This window comes from Tachypleus tridentatus, chromosome 2, assembly GCF_004210375.1.
Source record: "Tachypleus tridentatus isolate NWPU-2018 chromosome 2, ASM421037v1, whole genome shotgun sequence".
NCBI lineage: Eukaryota > Metazoa > Arthropoda > Merostomata > Xiphosura > Limulidae > Tachypleus > Tachypleus tridentatus.
In genome coordinates, this window is record NC_134826.1 from 90,418,754 (window position 1) to 90,437,770 (window position 19,017).

A 19,017-nucleotide genomic window follows, 5' to 3' on the forward strand; every position below is an offset into this window, starting at 1 on the left:
CCTTTTCCGCATTGTATACTTTGGAACGAGGATCTGTATCTAATTAAAATCGATTAGGCATCAGTTTACCATTTCTAAATTTACGTTACATCTTGTTCTTTATACAAGCTAGCATAACATTCATAAATATTTATTTCGTAGCATATGTTGCAGTTACAAAATTGACATTATCGTTTTTACCTACCTAAAGATGTAATATGGCCATAGCACTAAATATGGTGCAAAATCACCTTTCATTCAGCCATGTTCCAATTAAAAGGCAGTATTTGTAATAATTTTTAATCAGTTATGTACCGAATTTGAAAGACAAATATATCGAGATGGCCTACATTTATTTTAAAATATCAGTCTTCAACATTCATCTGTAGCGTCTAAACCCACTCAGAAATAAACAATGAAATATTTTTCTCTGAAGAGACATTTATAACAAAGATTAAGAATGACAGAGATACTGAATAATGGTTGAGCAGAAAGTTATTCATTTCCATCCAGCTATCCTAGGTTGTCATTTTGATCTAAAACTTTCAAGCCTAAAGGAGGACTGAAAGATATTCTAGAGCGCTCAGAAACAATTGTCCCTCCCCAGCCACGCAAGCGAAATTATTAATTACTGATTTTTATTTTCGTCAGAATAATGCTGAGTCAAGATGCGAATTGTCTATTTACTTGGAAGTTACCCATGTTATCTATTTAAGATAGTGCTGGATTACTCTTTGTTATTCATAAAGTATTAACTCCAAAAGTTATAAGCCATTTGTAGGACGCTGGTCGTCGTGTACGTGTCACCTTGAAAGTATTACAGCAACAGTAAGGTCATTGAACAGATTTGACATTCAAGATATAAAACAAATAAATAAACTATCTGGGACCAATTTTATGGATTAAACGTATTTCACATAAAATAAATTAAAACGCACGTTACCTTTATAAATAAACAAATGGCATAAAACCAAAAATAGAAAAACTTAAAACAAAACACGGTATTGTTTGTTTTGGAATTTCGCACAAAGCTACTCGAGGGCTATCTGTGCTAGCCGTCCCTAATTTTGCAGTGTAAGACTAGAGGGAAGGCAGCTAGTCATCACCACCCACCGCCAACTCTTGGCCTACTCTTTTACCAACGAATAGTGGGATTGACCGTCACATTATACACTCCCACGGCTGGGAGGGCGAGCATGTTTAGCGCGACGCGGGCGCGAACCCGCGACCCTCGGATTACGAGTCGCACGCCTTACGCGTGTTTACTTGAGAGTTCTCTTCATAATTTTATATCACTAACATTGTGATAATCTTACTTTGTGAAAAAAATGTCCCTTACGATACAATGTGAAGAAAAGGATTACGCATTTTTAGGAACTTCCAAGAAAGGTCCTTATTTTAACTTGCTTCTACATGCTAAAGGTTGGCTTTACAGAATAACATTAATTTCAAAGTTTATGTTGTTCAGTCTCCCAGGGAATCAGCGGTAATTTTACGGACTTAAAATATAATACACAGTTCGATTCATAGTGGTGTGCATTGCACATAGCCAATAATGTGGCTTTGCGCGAAAACAACAACAACCTCAAAGGTTGTGTAGTTCAAAAATCTCGCGCAAAGCTTCACGCAATGTTAGCTGCGCATAGCCAACCCTAATTTATATCTGGCAGATTAGAGAAAAAGCATGAATCATTTACCAGCTCTCGCATTAATTTTTTTTTCTGAACAAAAGTGGGATTTTACTTTCATTCTTACAACACACCCACAGCCTCAAATTGTAAAGTGTTTTTACAATAACGAAGAGAAAACAATGAACCATTTGATTTATAGTTGAGGATCGCTAACCACTAAGCCACACCACTTCATGACTATATAGAAAGCATATGAACAAATATATTCTTTATAGGGAAAATTATCTCTTATTGTATCGATTGTACTGAATAAAGTGCGTGTAAAATGCGTCAGTTGTACAGACTTCTAACTGTTTGCAGTCTCTGCCTAAGTGTATTATATTATGTATGCAATCCGATAACACAACCATAAGCATACACATATAGAAGAAGACCAAGATATGAATCCTTAGTTTATTTTAGTTAAGCAAAAAAAAAAGTAAAAGAAGAGACCAATTCCAAAAACTATGATCGAAACACAATCCAAAACAATATTCAGAAATAGTAAACTTAAGAGATGAATGAAACATCACCATTGGTTAGTCAAGGAGTACTGGGGAAAGGAGATGAAATTGTTTTCGGATTTTCACATTTAGCTACACGAAAACTATCTACGCTAGCTATCTCTAATTTTAAATTAATACACTAGAGAGAAGGAAGCTAGTCAGCAGTACTCACATCCATCTTTTGAGCTACTCTTCTCTTACCGAATAATATGCCTTGTTTCAATTTGATTCTTGCAATGGTTTCTTTGTAGCCTTTTGGGCCAAGATGGCTTTGGTGCAGTCTCATGGAGGCTTTATACAGAAACTAGGTGAATATATCATTCTCATTATTGCTATACTATTATATTATTTTTATAGATAAAATACATATATGTGTGTTCAATATGCTAAGAATCGATACAGTATATCACTTCTGTGGGAATTCGATCTATCAGTACAACAGTTCTCTATAGATTCCCTCAAAGAAAATGTTATTGTTAATGTTGTTGTAGACAGTTCTTATTTTGTACAAATCTTACATAGTTTTATCTCCCAAGTCCCCCGCTAGAACAGCGGAAATTCCACGAATTTACAACCCTAAAATCAAGGGTTTGATTCCCCTCGGTGGACCCAGCAGATATCCCGATGTAGATTTGTTATAAGAAAACACACAGACACGCACACATTTATCACCCAAGTCTAATAATAATATTAAAATTCTATCTAAATTAGTATAATATTGTAAGCATCATGGTTTTATAATAATAGATGGACTAGATGTACTAGCATTAATTAGATGACAGGCGTTTACTGGATCCCTTGGAACCATAGTGTTATTCTACTCAGTCACATATTTTTGCTATTCAAACAGTACTAGTGGTAGATTATACGAGAATTTAACAACACTATATCAGATTTATCTTTAACCCAAGCTATTTCCCCGAAGTCGCCATGATATGTAAAGTAGCCTGATAAATATGATAATTCTTAGCCTATAATTGTCACTAGTTGCAAGCATGATACCTATAGACTTATAACTGTCAACAGTTGTTTAGGTGAAAGGTTTGACAAAAGTATTACAAACATTATTTATCTTGTTGTAATTCTATAATAAACCGTAATTAAAAAAAAAAAAAATTACGGCAAACTACCGATCTTTAACAGCATTAACTGAACAATCAAAGAAGTTTAATTTATAAATATTATAGTGTTCAAGGTTTCTTTAGATGTGGTCTTGTAGCTTATACATTGAAATTCCCTTGCATTTATTACAATAAACTGTACGGTAGTTGAGGAACATTATGACTTCCTCATGCGAACTTCTACAAGCTGTATGGTAGTTGAGTTTTACAATGACAATAACTGCTACAAACTGTAAAGCTGAGGTATTTTATACTTCCCATGCATGTATTACTACAAGCTATAGTAGCTGAAATACACTACGATTCCCCTGATATATTATTATAAATGTGTATAGTAGTTGAGGTAATAAAGGTGATTTACTCTGCATGGATAACTACAAACTGTAGGTAATTTCTCCGACTCCCCTTTGTGCTTAATTCAAAACAACAACAACTAAAGGTACACCATCATTTCACTATATGAATTCGAAAAACCTGCGTACCTGGTTGAACTATTCTTTTTGAATGCAAGAGTAAAGTGCATAATGTACTCTCAGAAGCGTATATTATGATTCCCTTGTAGATTGTTTTTGAATTTCGCGTAAAGCTACGCAAGAGCTACTTCCGTAGCCGTCCCCAATTTAGCAGTGTAAAACTATAGGGAAAGCAGCTAGTCATCATCACCCACCGCCAACTGTTAGACTACTCTTTTACCAACAAATAACGGGATTGACTGTCACATTATAACACCCCACGGCTGAACAGGCGACCATGTTTGGTGCGATGGGGATACGAACCCGTGACCCTCATATTACGAGTCGCACGTCTTAACCCACCGGGCCAACCTTTGTAGAACGATACTGATGTGATCTAGTTATCACTACTTGTTACCGTATTTACATAAAATTGCTTCCCACCTTATAGACTGCGAAAATTATTTTGCAACTGACAATTCACGTAGTTTTATTATATATATGGAGAAGCAATTTCTTTTTGTTTAGTTTTTAAGCAAAAAGATTGCTTTCATTTACAGTAAAGAAATAGGAAACACATAATATTTGCCTTCTGTTATAACTGTTTTTACTTAGAAAAAACAAAATTTGGCTTCAAAAATAAGGTGAAAATAAGCACTTTGCAGTGTTTTGGTTCCTTCATTATAAAAAATGGTGCACAAGATCTGTGATTATGATACAAAGATGAATGCCTCGGCCTTACAGCTCTTCCAAACATCAATAATGTTCAGTCTAACAGTTCTACAGGAGGCTTTGGCACCACTCATAAGGTCAACGTAATATCTCTTTATTTTCACACGTACCTTCCTCAGATTCGTTTTCAAAACCCAATATATAGATGTCTCTAATTTGCAACAAGTGGCTAAATCGTGAAGTTCAACGTTACATGCATTACTCTTTCTTCGGAAAATTAAAATATCATTCCTCGAATGAAGGCAAATTTCAGTTCAGAAAACACTGAAATCTGAGGGGTTAATTTTAAGTGCCCATTGCACTTGTAAATCACAATACGTCAACTAACTTGCAACAGGATAGCTAAGACTTTGACCCTGTGTAGTCACAAGCTACGAAATGGCCAGAGGGCTGGGTGATTGGATACGTTATTTATTGTTATAAATATTTAACAATATTTTATGGGAATGGTGTTTATAATTGACTTGAAAATCTTTGTCATTTGGTTACAAATATTAAAATAAAAGAAAACAAACCAAGTTGTGATTTTAAAGAGTTTGCCAAATTTCTTAATATTTGAACAAACATATATTTCTCATGAATAAATCAAAATATTTGACATTATTCCTTAATAATTTAAATGTAGAATAAACAAATGATGATATATGTATACCTTTATCATTGTACTTCATATCCTCTTTCTAATTTGACTTCGAGTTGAATGTTTCAAATCGCTAGCATTTATAAAAGAAAACGAGATAATTTTATTACCACCATTTATTCGCCAACAGTTACTTTCCTATTTAATTAGCCCTCGAAGGTTTGTGATGCTGAATAATCGGGTTTCGATAACCATAGTTCGCAGAGCATAGTTCAATGCGTAGCTTTATGATTAACAAGAATCAATCAAACAAAAAGTAATTTACATGTTGCTTCCATTTTACCTAAGTCTAGACAGAATTAGAATCTACATTAAGTAGATTAAGATTTATTTAAAAATCAATGAGCAGTGAATAAAAGCTTCCACGACGAAATAAATGTGAAATAAATATAAATGTGTAACAGTCAACAATATCATTCTGTAAGATTCCAAATTAGCTAAGTAGCAGTACGTAGCTCGAACACAAAATAAGCAAATATTTTGCTACTCTACTAAACTATTAGTTTATATTTAATTTGTTTTAGACAAAACATCACCTTGCTAGTAACATATAATATCAAACTGTAGTCGACGTTGCGGTTAAAACACAATTTTATGTATTATTTCACACTTTGAAATAGTTTAGTCATCCCACACACAGCAACTCACAAGTAACTCTAGAAATGTATTTCTCTACACACAAATGTTAAATCATGTTCTTCATTATCTTTATTCTAAAAACACTATACTTACTGCAAATCTTCTATATACAAACCTAGTAATTTCAACTTTAAAATTTTATTCAGTTATCTGTGTTTTTAATTCCTCCAAGATTTAACTTTTTTTTTCTATATCGAAACTGGAATGGTCATGTTTATATACTTTACAGCATTTTTATGCATATTCAAAATATATCAAAAACTCTTTAGTTTGAATTTTCTATGTCATTGCTTTAAAATGCTTCGTTAATTGCAACAAAATAAAAACTAAAATAATTTATTCAAATGACTATACGGTTGTTATTTTTCCCATCTGAGTTACTGTTATAGAATAGACCACCAAGACTTTTCTCACAAGTTTTACTGTAAATTAAGCAGATCTGAACATTTCAGATTTTTGTTGTTTTTTTTGTTGTCGTTGTCCGTCATGACGACTCATTTCAAATCATCTATAAAATATTTCATAAATTGCTTTCCTCTACAGAGCTGTATTTATGGAACACCTTCCCTATTTTTAGTTCATACTATTGTAATGTCTCAAGAATATGGAAATACAGAAGCAGTATTTTTAGATATACATTAAACTTGAGGTTGTGCCACAATACAAAATAATCAGTTTATTGTTAAATTATAAAAGTATTATTTTAACACTTATTTGTTTGTCATTAAATTTCTCCTAAAGCTGTTCAAAGAACACATGTGTTTAGCTCTCCCTAAAGTTACGGCGAAGTTTCGAACTTGAACCTGACCTTAACCTTGAACGACATGGGGAAGGGAATGTTGAAGAAAAAGCAGGTATTTGTATCGAATAGAATCTCAGAAATGTTGGGAAAATAAGTTTGCCAGGTTCACTGTCCTTTTGCTAAGTGATCACATTCGCATTTTTCATTAAGCAGCCAATCTTGGATTTTAAAGTAAAATTATTAGATTAAAAAAAGCTAAAATAATGATATAGCATAGGCCAACATGTTTGATTTAAGAATACGTTCAACTTCGATAAAAATATTAGCTTTAGTTTTAAGGATTTTGAGTTTCTATACATTGTTCTGTTATGAATATATGACTGAGAGACATAGTTTGTTTGTTCTATAAATATTTTGTCTTCGTATGTCCTATTTAAGTGGTAAACCAGTAAGCGGTGTAGATTTAGTTGAATACCAGAATGTTCTGTAGAGCATGAGATAAAATAAGCATACAAAATGTTAAAAAGTCTGTTATTTTAGTTTTTATTTGTCCTATTATTTCACTGGTTATTTTATAAGGAAGGTTATATTTTAAGTTTATGACATCCATTTTCAAATAAATAAACTTGTAAGTAAATAACTTTTAGTGTTTTCGTTAATTTTTATTGTTAATATTCGTACTCTCAATCCATCTTTTTAATAGTCATAAATTCTAAAGATTAATATCACACACTTAAAGAGAATGGCCTAAATATTTTGAAAGAAATTATGAGCAGTCTTAAATATTCACTAAACCCCAAACTAATTTAATTAAGTGGTTCTTTACACTCATTCGGGAATTAAACAGAAAACTACTTGGTTTTAGTTTTGTTTATTTTCAGCTGTTCAGTTCATGCCATTTCTTAATCTTGCCACTTAACTGTGTTTTTTGTTTCCTTTTTTTTCCTGTGGATATAAAACTCCACACTTATCCATGAACATTTTATATATGATCTGGAAAACATCTTACTCGAGCTGTCTTGTTCAGATTCAACATAATAGTATAACATATTTCTTATGAAATGTTTCTTGCTCTAATTAATGTTATTTGAGCTCATACATCACTGAAGAACATATTTCTTATTCCTTTCTTTATTCATCTATACATGGAGAATATTTCTTGTTCGAATCATTGTTACTGAAATTGAAACATCAGGGATGAAAATATTTCTTATTTGAATTCGTTACTATAACTATATGTACAGAGAATTAAGCTAAGTCATGATAACATTATGGATGAAAACACGGTTTGTTCGAGTTACATGAGTACAAGTAGATATTTCTTTTCAAGATTATTTATAAACGCAGATAGCCCTCGTGTAGCTTTGAGCGAAATTCAAAACAAAAAAAAAAGATTATTTATACTTTCAACGTGGTGTAAATTTCTTATAAAACCTAATTTTTAGTGTTATGAGCTTTAAGTGTTATTACTAAGCAACTCGAAGTATTTAAAATGTTTATTTTGACGAATTTCACCTTCCGAGTTCTAATGAACTTCTTTCTAAAAGATCTTGCTTGTATAAAAGAAAGAGAACAAATGAACAATACATATGCTACGTCGCTCAAATTTATGACATTGGGCGAAGTCTCATTATTTTATCTGTGGAAATTTTAAACACATATTAATCACGTCACACACACACACTGTCTCTAGTTAACTTCAACATTTAAACACATATTAATCAAGTCACACACATACACTGTCTCTAGTTAACTTCAACATTTAAACACATATTAATCAAGTCACACACATACACTGTCTCTAGTTAACTTCAACATTTCAAGTAATAAATTACACTAGTCTCAAAGAGAGTTCCTTCAAAGCATTAATTATTTTATAAGTGCACATAAATTCCTTTAAATTTCTATTCAGAAACCATATTAATTAGATTGATTAAAAAATTTCAACAAACCATGGCGTGAAAATCACGATATTTAAATGTATGTTGACCTTAACACTGTAAGTAAGATGAGGCTCCTGAAGGAAATATAAACACATAGTTGATCCTCACAACAGAACCTATTTTTTATTACACACACACATTCAGTTTTGTTATATAAACGTTGTTTTCTATATATACAGGTTAAAATTTACTGTCTGTTATGTTTCACACAAAGATCTTTTACATAGACAGTATTCTTAACAGCCGAGACAACTCATTCTATTCTCTACACCTGATACATTAACAAAGATAATATCTACAGCTTGTGTTGTTCTATACAGCCTATACAGCTTCTATTGTTCTATACGGCCTATACAGTTTATGTTGTTCCCTACAGCCTATACACTTGATGTTGTTTCATACAGCCTATATAGTTTGTGTTGTTCCATACATCCTATACAGTTTGTGTTGTTCCCTATAGCTATACACTTGATGTTGTTTTATACAACCTATACAGTTTGTGTTGTTCTATACAACCTATACAGTTTGTGTTGTTCCCTACATAATATTTAACAAAACGGTGTAAGGTGAACCTCCATGTATTTGAATATCCAAAATAAACACAAGCGTTTTCTTTATACGCATATTATTTCGGGAATTTTCCTTCCTTTTTATGCTGTTATCTAATCACACGAAACTCTTTCCAGTGCTTTATACGTATACGTTATATACAGTTGTGATTAGCATTTGTTTTTATTTGTCTTGGCTTTATAGTATTACATTTTTCTCTTAAATTTTGGTTGTATTCTTGTTTTATATTGATAGTTTAAATTGACAAATTGATATATAAATAAAATTGCAATTTCATTTGCTTTAGATGAAACGATATGGCTAATAAAATGTTTCAACTTTTACTTTTTGTATTGTGAATTTCAAATCTGTTCAATGACCCCATCGTTACGATTTCAAGGTGACATAATGACCAATGTTCCTCAAGTGGTTTGTGACCTTTGAATAACAGTAATATTCTGTATTAGATACATGCTTTATTGTCACTAGAATAATCTCTGCTTTCTCAGCCAATCAAAATTCAGTGTCCTCTCTCTCAAACCTTTACTATAAATAACCCTTTAAGAGAAAGGACAACAATGTGTATAACGCTAACCGGACAAACGTACAAGAGACACGTGAAAGTTGAAGACGCATTATTTTAAACTAAATGTAGGTATAAATAGTTTTGACATGTATTTCTTTAATATTTAACTAGAGTTTATATTTTATCTAACAAAGAATAAATATTGTGGTAATAATAGCTTTAAAATAAAATTCTCCTTGATTAAAAATGATGTTTAGTCATTTGAAAGTAGCTAAAGTGGTTTTGTATCACGTTTACACTATGACCATATTATACATAACTTTAGATAGGTAAATAAGAGTAAAGTTAGTGAAACATTTGTGAACTATACGTCTAAAATTTGCTACAAAGGAAAGTATTATAAATTTTTTGTTTATCTTATATGAAGCTTGGCTTTTGCCAAATTTTAAACGTTCAACTATTGTTTAACTATTCACATATTGTTTAGAGCAAGTCCCACCTTTTCTAATAGCTAAAATATAATATTCATTCGTCGTATGTGTATATCATAGCTTTTTAAGCGTTTTAGAAATAGTGGGAAACGATCTGGAGGTGATAGTTTATTACCAGTCGAACAGTATTCAGTCTTTCATTTCTTGCGAATATATAACACGTCGTAAACCTACAGTATAAAACTTAGAAGCAATGCATATTCACGTGTTCCTTTTTAAAAGTATGTATTTGAAATATTTTGCAAAAGATTCATCCTTTATCCTTTGTTTTCGGGTAAATATGTTTATATAAGCTATTTCAGAGATTCAAATAGCAGTCATTGTTTCGAAAACTGTACAATACCCATAATTTCCTATATTCTTGTCTCTGAAATATCGCATAGTGATAAGAAATGCATGTTCATGTCCGAACATACATGACATAAACAAACAGTACTTTTTACAAAGGTTCACAGACGGCAAAAGTAATAAAGTGTAGACATAATCAGGAGAAATGAGAAAATGATCATCAAATATAGCTATAAATTTCTCTTAGTGATTCTCACAGAAACATATATTTCACACTTATAGTTCTAGCTATTTTAAGTACTATTACTGAGATATGCAAGGATTGTACAATTGTACAAGAAGAAACTTGGTTCAGAGCCTTCATATTAGGTTTCGTCCTTCAATACTCATACACACTGGGCGCAAGCAATGCAAATGACTTCGCAGAATGTCAAACCACAGCAAACGCGAAGTGCTCATAAATTTCCATTACACATACTGAAGATGGGCCGTGCCATTAAGCAACAGATCGTGTATCGTCAGCAAAAGCTCTGATTTCTTCAACAGTAGTAACTTATAGTTGAACTGATTTTCAACATACAACAACGAAAATAATTACTTCGTGATGACGAGAAACCCAGTTTGTTTCTCCAGACGCTCTATAGAGCTGTATTACTGAAACCATTACCATGTTAATGATGTTTTTGGCAGTTGGTGAGAATTTTTTTTTTTTTAATTTTGCGCAAAGCTACTCAAGGGCTATCAGCGCTAGCCGTCCCTAATTTAGCAGTGTAAGACTAGAGGGAAGGCAACTAGTCATCACCACCCAACGCCAGTTCTTGGGTTACTCTTACCAACGAATAGTGGGATTGACTGTAACATTATAACGCCCTCGCGGCTTAAAAGGCGAGCATGTTTGGTGCGACGGGGATGTGAACACGATACCCTCAGATTACGAGTCGCACGCCTTAACCCATCTGGCCATGCCAGGCCACGGTGGAAGAAATATTCATATTACTTATATTAGGAACTAATATCAATAATTTTTTTTTTTTTTCTGGGAGGTATGGGTCCCAATCTGTTTAAATGTCAGAAGCCAGTCTTCAGTTAAAGCTAATATTTCAACCTCTTCATAGATAACACAAATTAATATTATATTCACTGGAAACATCAGTAAACATTTTTATTATATATATATATTTGTGTGTGTGTGTGCACAAAGCTGAACAATGACTTTTAGCGTTGCATGCTCTCAGATTTACAGCTAAGTCATTCAGGGAACAGCTTGTAACAGTTTTTTATGCAGAAGAAATTACTTTATTTACCATAGATTGATCATAACATCAGAAAGTTATTGTAAGAAATAAAGGGAAGGAATCGACCAGCATCGTAACTACAAATATAAGGAAATAAAGTTAGGGTGGGTTAAGGCGTTCTACTTGTATTCTGAGGGTCGCGGGTTTGAGTAGCACCAAACATGCTCGCCCTTTCAGCCGTGGGGGCGTTATAATAATACGATCAATCCCACTATTCGTTGGTAAAAGGAGCCTAAGAGTTGGCGGTGGGTGGTAATGACTAGCTGCCTTCCCCTCAGTCTTACATTGCCAAATTAGGGACGGTCAGCGCAGATAGCCCTATTGCAGCGTTGCGCGAAATTCAAAAACAAACAAAAACTTTTTTGTAGTTACACCATTTGCCTCTTTCCTCCCGCAGACAGAAATTCTTCACTTGGAAATGAATAAGCTTAAGAAATTGCGATAATAGATATAAAAGTAGAATTTGGTCTGGAAATATGTTTATTTGTTTATTCGCACATAGAATAACACTCAAAAGTAGCCATGTAACATTCACTGTTAATATTAGAAAAGTTGTTGATTCAAAGTACAAGCTAAGTACACTCGTTGCTGTTAGTTTTTCATAGCTTTGTTTCAAATGTTACAGATGTATATTAAATAGCATAAAATACATTTTTACCGTGTAACGCAGTAAACTCAAACATTTACACATACATGATTGTTAATACATGTGTATTTCTTTCGTAGTGTTTACACTGAGAATCAAAATGCGAAATACTCAAATGTCCCAATTTACGGGTAAGTAAAAACTTTTATCTGTTTAGTAAGAAGTTGAAAATATTTTCAATCTAAGAATAACTTTTTTACTCCTTAGAATGTTCCCGTATTATTTTAAAGCTTTTAATAGTAGTTTACCTAATTTAGTCTCTAAAATCTCGTCCAATCATATTTATCGAAAATTCTTAATATTTCCGAACTCTGGTTTTAATTTATAATTTTAATTTAAAGCTCTCAACATGTCAGTGTGTGTTAGATACATTTTTATTTTAATTATTTGTTTAAATGTACTAAGTTTAGTAAAAAAACATTTTATTATTCGAATTTTTAATAGTTAATAGTTATAACGCTTCAAATTTTTTGGTAATGTACAATAACGACACTTTCAATTATAATGACAAGAAAACATTCATACAGAATGTGTGAACTGTAAATAAATTCATTAAGTTATTTATTTGGTCAATCCTTTCCAAACGAGAAATGTAAACAATTAAGTTGTTTTAGCAGTATGGAACCAGCTAAACAACACCAAAAATTAGAATTACATTTTCTTAACTAAAGCATTTTGGTAGATTCTGTTGTCAATATTGTATTTGTGTTTTTCTACATATTCGCAAAATCAAATGAACTTTGTCTTTGTCTTTCTAGCTTTATAAATTAATCTCAAATGCAAGTTTAAAATTTATCCTCGATTTTCGTTTTTAGGTTTCCAATTTTTTCTTATTTTGCTTCTTTCCATGAAAACAGCAACTTCAGTAAGTAGCCGTTCCTTAGGTTTATCGAGTTGATAAAAAGAAACACTCAGATTCTATTATACGTTTTTAAAACCTGACTTTTATAAAATGTCTAGAAAGTTGCTTTCTACAATACTTACGTTGTTTGTCATTACTATATTTTTCCTATCCAAAAGTGGCTTTTCTAGTGGTTTCTCAAGTAAAATTTAACGACTACAGAACATTTCACAAAATGGATAAAAAGAATGGGGATACGCTGATCCCCAATTATAACAGACAATAAGAGAATTAGAGTAACGATTTAAACTTGTAAACACAAATACAATATAAAGAACATTTACAGATGCATTTGTACGTTATGGTTTTTGTGATTCGTTTGTCATATTTTTTATATTTTGGCATTTTTCAATATATATTTTTTTTGTGTTTTTTTCTTACAGGACAAATCACAAACCATACAGAACGAAAAAGAAGTAACTATTGGTCAATGGGGACACGTTGATCCACCAATTATAACAGATTTTCTTTGTAAATGTGTCCAGGAAGGCGTTTATTATGCTGATATTAAACTAAAATGTAAAGTATTTCATACATGTACAAAATCTTCAGCAGGACACTTAATTCTGAATAGCTTCCGGTGTTCAAAAGGAACTGCCTTTAGACAGGAGTTACAGATTTGTGATTTTAAAGATAATGTTTTGTGTGATTCCTATCCAATGCCTTGTACATCTTCAACTACTGCAACCGCTACATCTAGTACCTCATCTAGTACAACTACTAAAATGCCCCCTGTTAAAGTGTCTGTTCCGAAAATAAATAAAGAGTATTTTAAAGTTCAACAACAGAAACCTGCCGTTCGACCAATTGTCATGTCACCAGAGAAGTTACCCTTTCCTAATACATTTTTGTTTGATAATGTTTTTCCTACGTCCCAGATCTCTAATATTTATAAAAGATATTGTTCTGACGAACTGAATCCTCGAAGCGTAATCATCGATATCAAAGATGTGCAGTCAACCTTCACGTGTGCTGGCAAGGTTCCAGGAGCTCATTACAGTGATCCAGAATTAGACTGTACAGTTTATCATGTGTGCGTGGAAGTCAGTGAAAAGTCCCTGGCAGATACACAGTTCCAATGCCCTCTGGGCACAGCTTTCAACCAAGAACTTCTACAGTGTGTATCACTGGGAACCTTTGACTGTTCTAAAGTATCTCAGTACTTTGCTGGAGAGGAAGAATTACAAACGAGAAGTGAAAAACATCTGAAAAAGATACCCACATTAAATTTTGCTGTTGATCAGTTGTGTAAAGTACTAAAACAACAGCTTCCTCGATAACTTTTATATCAATCTACAGATTATTTTTATGTCATTGAAACAGTAACTCTTACTGTAATTAAAGTTGAAAATTTTACTTCTGATTAGATACTAAGAACCATAATTCAACATTTCTTACTATCCCTTGGATAAAGTGCAAACCAGGTTACGTATTTATTATTTGAATGAAAGTCACATTTTAATACGTTAAATTATGTATTTGGACTTTTATGGATTATGTATCTAAACCACAACTTAAAATTGATAAATAAAATATTTCGTTTCTAAGAACGCTCATCAAAGTGTCTAGGTCTCACAAACTTTAAGTCTACACTAGATGTGCAAAGCAACTAATGTGACTGTAACATATCTGTAAAATTACTTACTCTTACGCGTTATGATTAGAGTGCCTTTATATTAAACTTTTTTTATTTATTTAAAAGAATATTCATAATACATGCCTTATCTGTTATCTGCTTATCCTCAGAAGTTGCGTCAAGTAATCTCGGACAAGTCTTGGATTTATTATGTTACGTATGTTAACGAATTACGATTTCAAATATCCAGAAACTTTAAAATAAGTTAATTTAATATTGGTATGTATCAAATTTAAATCTGCCAACAAAATAGGTACAATTTTCTTTCTTAACTCAAATATATTTTAATATACAAACAACGTTATTTATAATAACTGTTATTACAATTTATGATTCACATACGAAAGATTTACAAACTTACAAACAATACAGATTATTCTATCTGGTCTAGACCTGAATCTTTTATCGACAGTTTATTGACAGTGAATTAATTATTTGTTGATACGCAGCTACACATCTCTTGACAGGAAATAAGCTAGCTTCTTCATAAGTGAGTTATATTCCTGACAAAATATCTGAAGTCCTGGTAGAAATACTAACGTAATTCACTGAAGTTTGTACTGTTCGAAATCTATAAACGTTCCTCCTCAAATATCTGTAGTTTTCCTATTAATAAGCGTTTGTCACAGTTATAGCTTGTTTGAAATTAAGCACAAAGCTACATAATGTCTCAGAACGGCTGGTATGGGTATTACCACTACTGATAGGAGAGAACAACCAATATAAAGGAACATCTTTATACCTATACTAATTAATAACCTAACATCCACCTGCAACGCCCCCTACAATACCGTATTCGTTTATATATATACTCTCGTCCATAAGACATATGTCCGGCAACGGTCACTTTTAATCTCTCTCTTTCTTAACTTGAAGATGACCTAGAAAGGTTGAAACGTTGTTCTCTCCTTATCAATAAAAGTGTTATTACCCATACCAGCCGTTCCGAGATATATTTTTATTTCAAGTTGGTTTCTCGTCACAAAGAAAGCTACATAATGGGCTATCTGTGCTCTGCCCAACACGGGTATTAAAACCCGGTTTCTAGCAGTGTGAGTCCGCAGACATCGCTGTGTCACTGAATGGAAAGCATAATTATAGCTTCCGAGGTTTATAGTATAGTGACTGTAGAAAACCATCAATATTAAACTATCTCCCAGCGTGTTGCTATGACTACCTTTTATACTCTTTGGGAGGGATTCTTGAAAAATGAGCTCGCAACAATACTGGCATTTACGTACATTTAAACAATGTTAATTCTTACGCTCAAGAATCTACAAATTTAGAGAACAGACAATACACATTTAATAATGTAATTTACTTACATTTCTAAATACATATTTAACCAAAACAAAAATCAACATTAATATATAATAGAAAATCAGTTATATTATTAATATAAATTTTACACCAGTTTAGCTACTTTCATTAAACTATAAAGCAATCAATGCAATACAGAAATCAAAGCGAACGATCTTGACCAAAGACAAGCCTCTGCTCCTCCAGTAACTATTGTTATGCTTGATGTCTTAATTAATTTCTAAAACCAATACACCAACTCCAGAGTAAATCTAAGTAAAAATGCACGTATGAAACGGTCACAGTGCTTATAGCAATTGAAACTGTTTCCGTTCCTGACAATAGATTTAGTAGCTAAATTGCAAAGTGTTATTGGGAAAACTTGGTTAGATAAGTACATCTTGAAATGTTTACCCAGTACACCCTGTGCAGAGCTCTGATCAGCAACGAGTATGATTTTTATATCTATCAGATGGCCAGGTGATTAAGGAACTCGACTCGTAATCTGAGGGTTGCGAGTTCGAATCTCTGTCACACCAAGTATGCTCGCCCTTTTAGCCGCAGGAGCGTTATTATAATGTGACGGTTAAACCAGCTATTTATTGGTAAAGGAGTAGCCCAAGAGCTGGCGATGGGTGATTATGACTAGCTGCCTTACACTGCAAAATTAGGGACGGCTAGCGCAGATAGCCCTTTGCGCGAAATTCCAAACAAACTAAACTATAACCATCAGCAAGAAATACAAAGCTCATAAAAACTGGAAAGCTCTTTTCACACACCATTTCTGCCACATATCAGGCTCTAGAAGTTGGTATCCTTAAACCACTAAAATGGAGACATCTCTTATGAATATCTTCACTCAAATTCTTTTGTTAGTCTTAAATCATTGACTGTAAATTTTATATAAGTTGCATAAAAAGTAGTAATAATCTTATAAGGATATCTAGTCTTCTCTCTTCCCTGCCTCAACCGAAACGACTTCAACGTAAGCACTTGTTTTTTGAGCAAATACCATATAACTAGAACTTGATGTTGATTTATGAATACAATTTTTCATCCCTTATGAATGTCGATCTCGGGTGATTGAATATCAAAAAATTGTGTTTGACTCTTCCTTTGGACACTGTGGTGGCAGAATTTCTTGTTCTGAGGAATGCCAGTTTGGGTAACCACCTAGTACAAAATAGCTAACGATGTAGCTTCAATCATCAATTTTCTGATCTGTTGTATTCCTAGTAAAGTAAATGCAGTAATTCATCAGTATAACATGGCAGGGAGTCATTGGTATTATGATTTGCTGCGTTAGAAAACTTGCCAAATTATTTGACTTTCTGTACTATAACGGTAAAGTTGAGATTTTTTAACGTTCAGAAATTATGGTTTATTTTTATGATAACTACAATTATGCAACAGAAAGTCCTTTACAACTTGTATTACTGTAGTTTTTTTCTTACTGCTGTAGACTAGATGTAAACATTGGTTTTAATGGTATTTGTTGTTTTTTTAAAGTTTGTTTTGTTTCACCATAATTTCCTCTTATGAATATTACTAAATTTACTTTAATTTTAACTTTTTACTGGATGTTTGGCACAAATAGCCTAACCAATTTTCTGCAATTGGCAAAGTACAGGTAATGCATTATACATCCTTGTGCTTAACAAAAAATAAATTTAAACGCTTATTTTTTTAAGTTAAAGTAATGTACGTCATTTAGAGTTGAATTTTTTTTTTCTTTTAGGTAGGATTCTAGTGGATAAATAAGATTTTTCCGTCTCCAAAAACTTAGTTAATTCTGGAACAACCCTATTAGCACGAACAATTAGAGCAACAACACGATCATGATATGTAACAGTAAATCTGTAATTTTTGGGATATCGCATGTCAGTAAGACTGATCACATTTTTTGTCAAATATGTCTTTACTAAACCTTTGAGAGTTTCCAGAGAAAAGAATATTTTATCAAGTTTTGAGTTTTCCTATTTTTCTCGTAACTATAACTTTCATAATAACATATATACAGTCGGTTTCGACATAGTATTAACACTTCGTTGCGAGAAACTATCGATTTGTATATTCTATCAGTGAATGGTTTGTCTAAGAATGTTTCTTAAGTTGATTTATTTTGCATATAAATGATCACCATTTTGTTTAGCGGTTATATTCAAGATTAGGTTGATGGAGGTAATATAGAAAGCCTAAAATTTCACTTGTCGCCCCCCCCCCCAGTGGCACAGCAGTATGTCCGCGATCTTATACCGCTAGAAATCGGGTTTCAATACCCAAGGTATGCAGGGCACAGATAGTTTTTTTGTGTAGCTTTGTGCTTAACTACAAAACAAACAATCTACTTGTTCTTGGCAAATTGTTGTCCAAATGCCGTGTAGTTTAAACCATTTCATTACAGACGTCATACTAATGATACGTTTAATCATAATTTAGGCTAGTGCAATTTTGCAGTGTACATTAACCACTCAATTACAAAGTTTGCAGTTGAATGTGTGCACGAATCCAGTTTTCAAATTAATCAAAATTCAAACTGACTGCTCCATGTCCTAGATTTTGTTTCTCCAGCATTTAAAGTTAACTTAACGAAGAGAATTTAAAGCAGCAAATATTTATAACATTAATAAACAAGTCGTGAAGTGGTGAAGTTTAACATTCCTTTGAAGCAAATAGTAATAGTGCTATTATATGTATAAGTAAGTATTGGACTACAAACTCAAAGAGATGCCAGATTTTGCCAAATAATTTCTTAATATAATTCCTAGGGTGCTTATTTGAAAGAACGAGACATGCTGACTGTGCTTAATAAGGAAAAAAAACAACTAAATTATAAGCTACGCTCTAAAAACTAGCTTCAAATAGTAGATGCTACGTGAACTGTTAGAAGGTCCTTTATTTTTCAGGTGGAAATGTACGATTTAGGAGTGCACCTAAGCGTTATAATATTAAGATATTTGTT

General features: G+C 32.5%; 1 protein-coding gene across 2 annotated transcripts; it reads left to right on the forward strand.

Annotated features, from left to right (window-relative positions):
* The first annotated feature begins 6,463 nt into the window (after window positions 1-6,463).
* On the forward strand, window positions 6,464-14,621 carry LOC143236211 (uncharacterized). Of its 2 annotated transcripts, none has more exons than XM_076474497.1 (4): window positions 6,464-6,593; window positions 12,300-12,350; window positions 13,035-13,084; window positions 13,504-14,621. In XM_076474497.1, the coding sequence occupies exons 2-4, from the start codon at window positions 12,320-12,322 to the stop codon at window positions 14,398-14,400; spliced, it is 978 nt and encodes a 325-aa protein (XP_076330612.1). In that variant the 5' UTR covers window positions 6,464-6,593; window positions 12,300-12,319; the 3' UTR covers window positions 14,401-14,621. The 2 variants fall into 2 exon arrangements, with proteins under 2 accessions (XP_076330612.1, XP_076330606.1); XM_076474491.1 differs by lacking the exon at window positions 6,464-6,593 and adding an exon at window positions 10,847-10,971.
* Window positions 14,622-19,017: the final 4,396 nt, after the last annotated feature.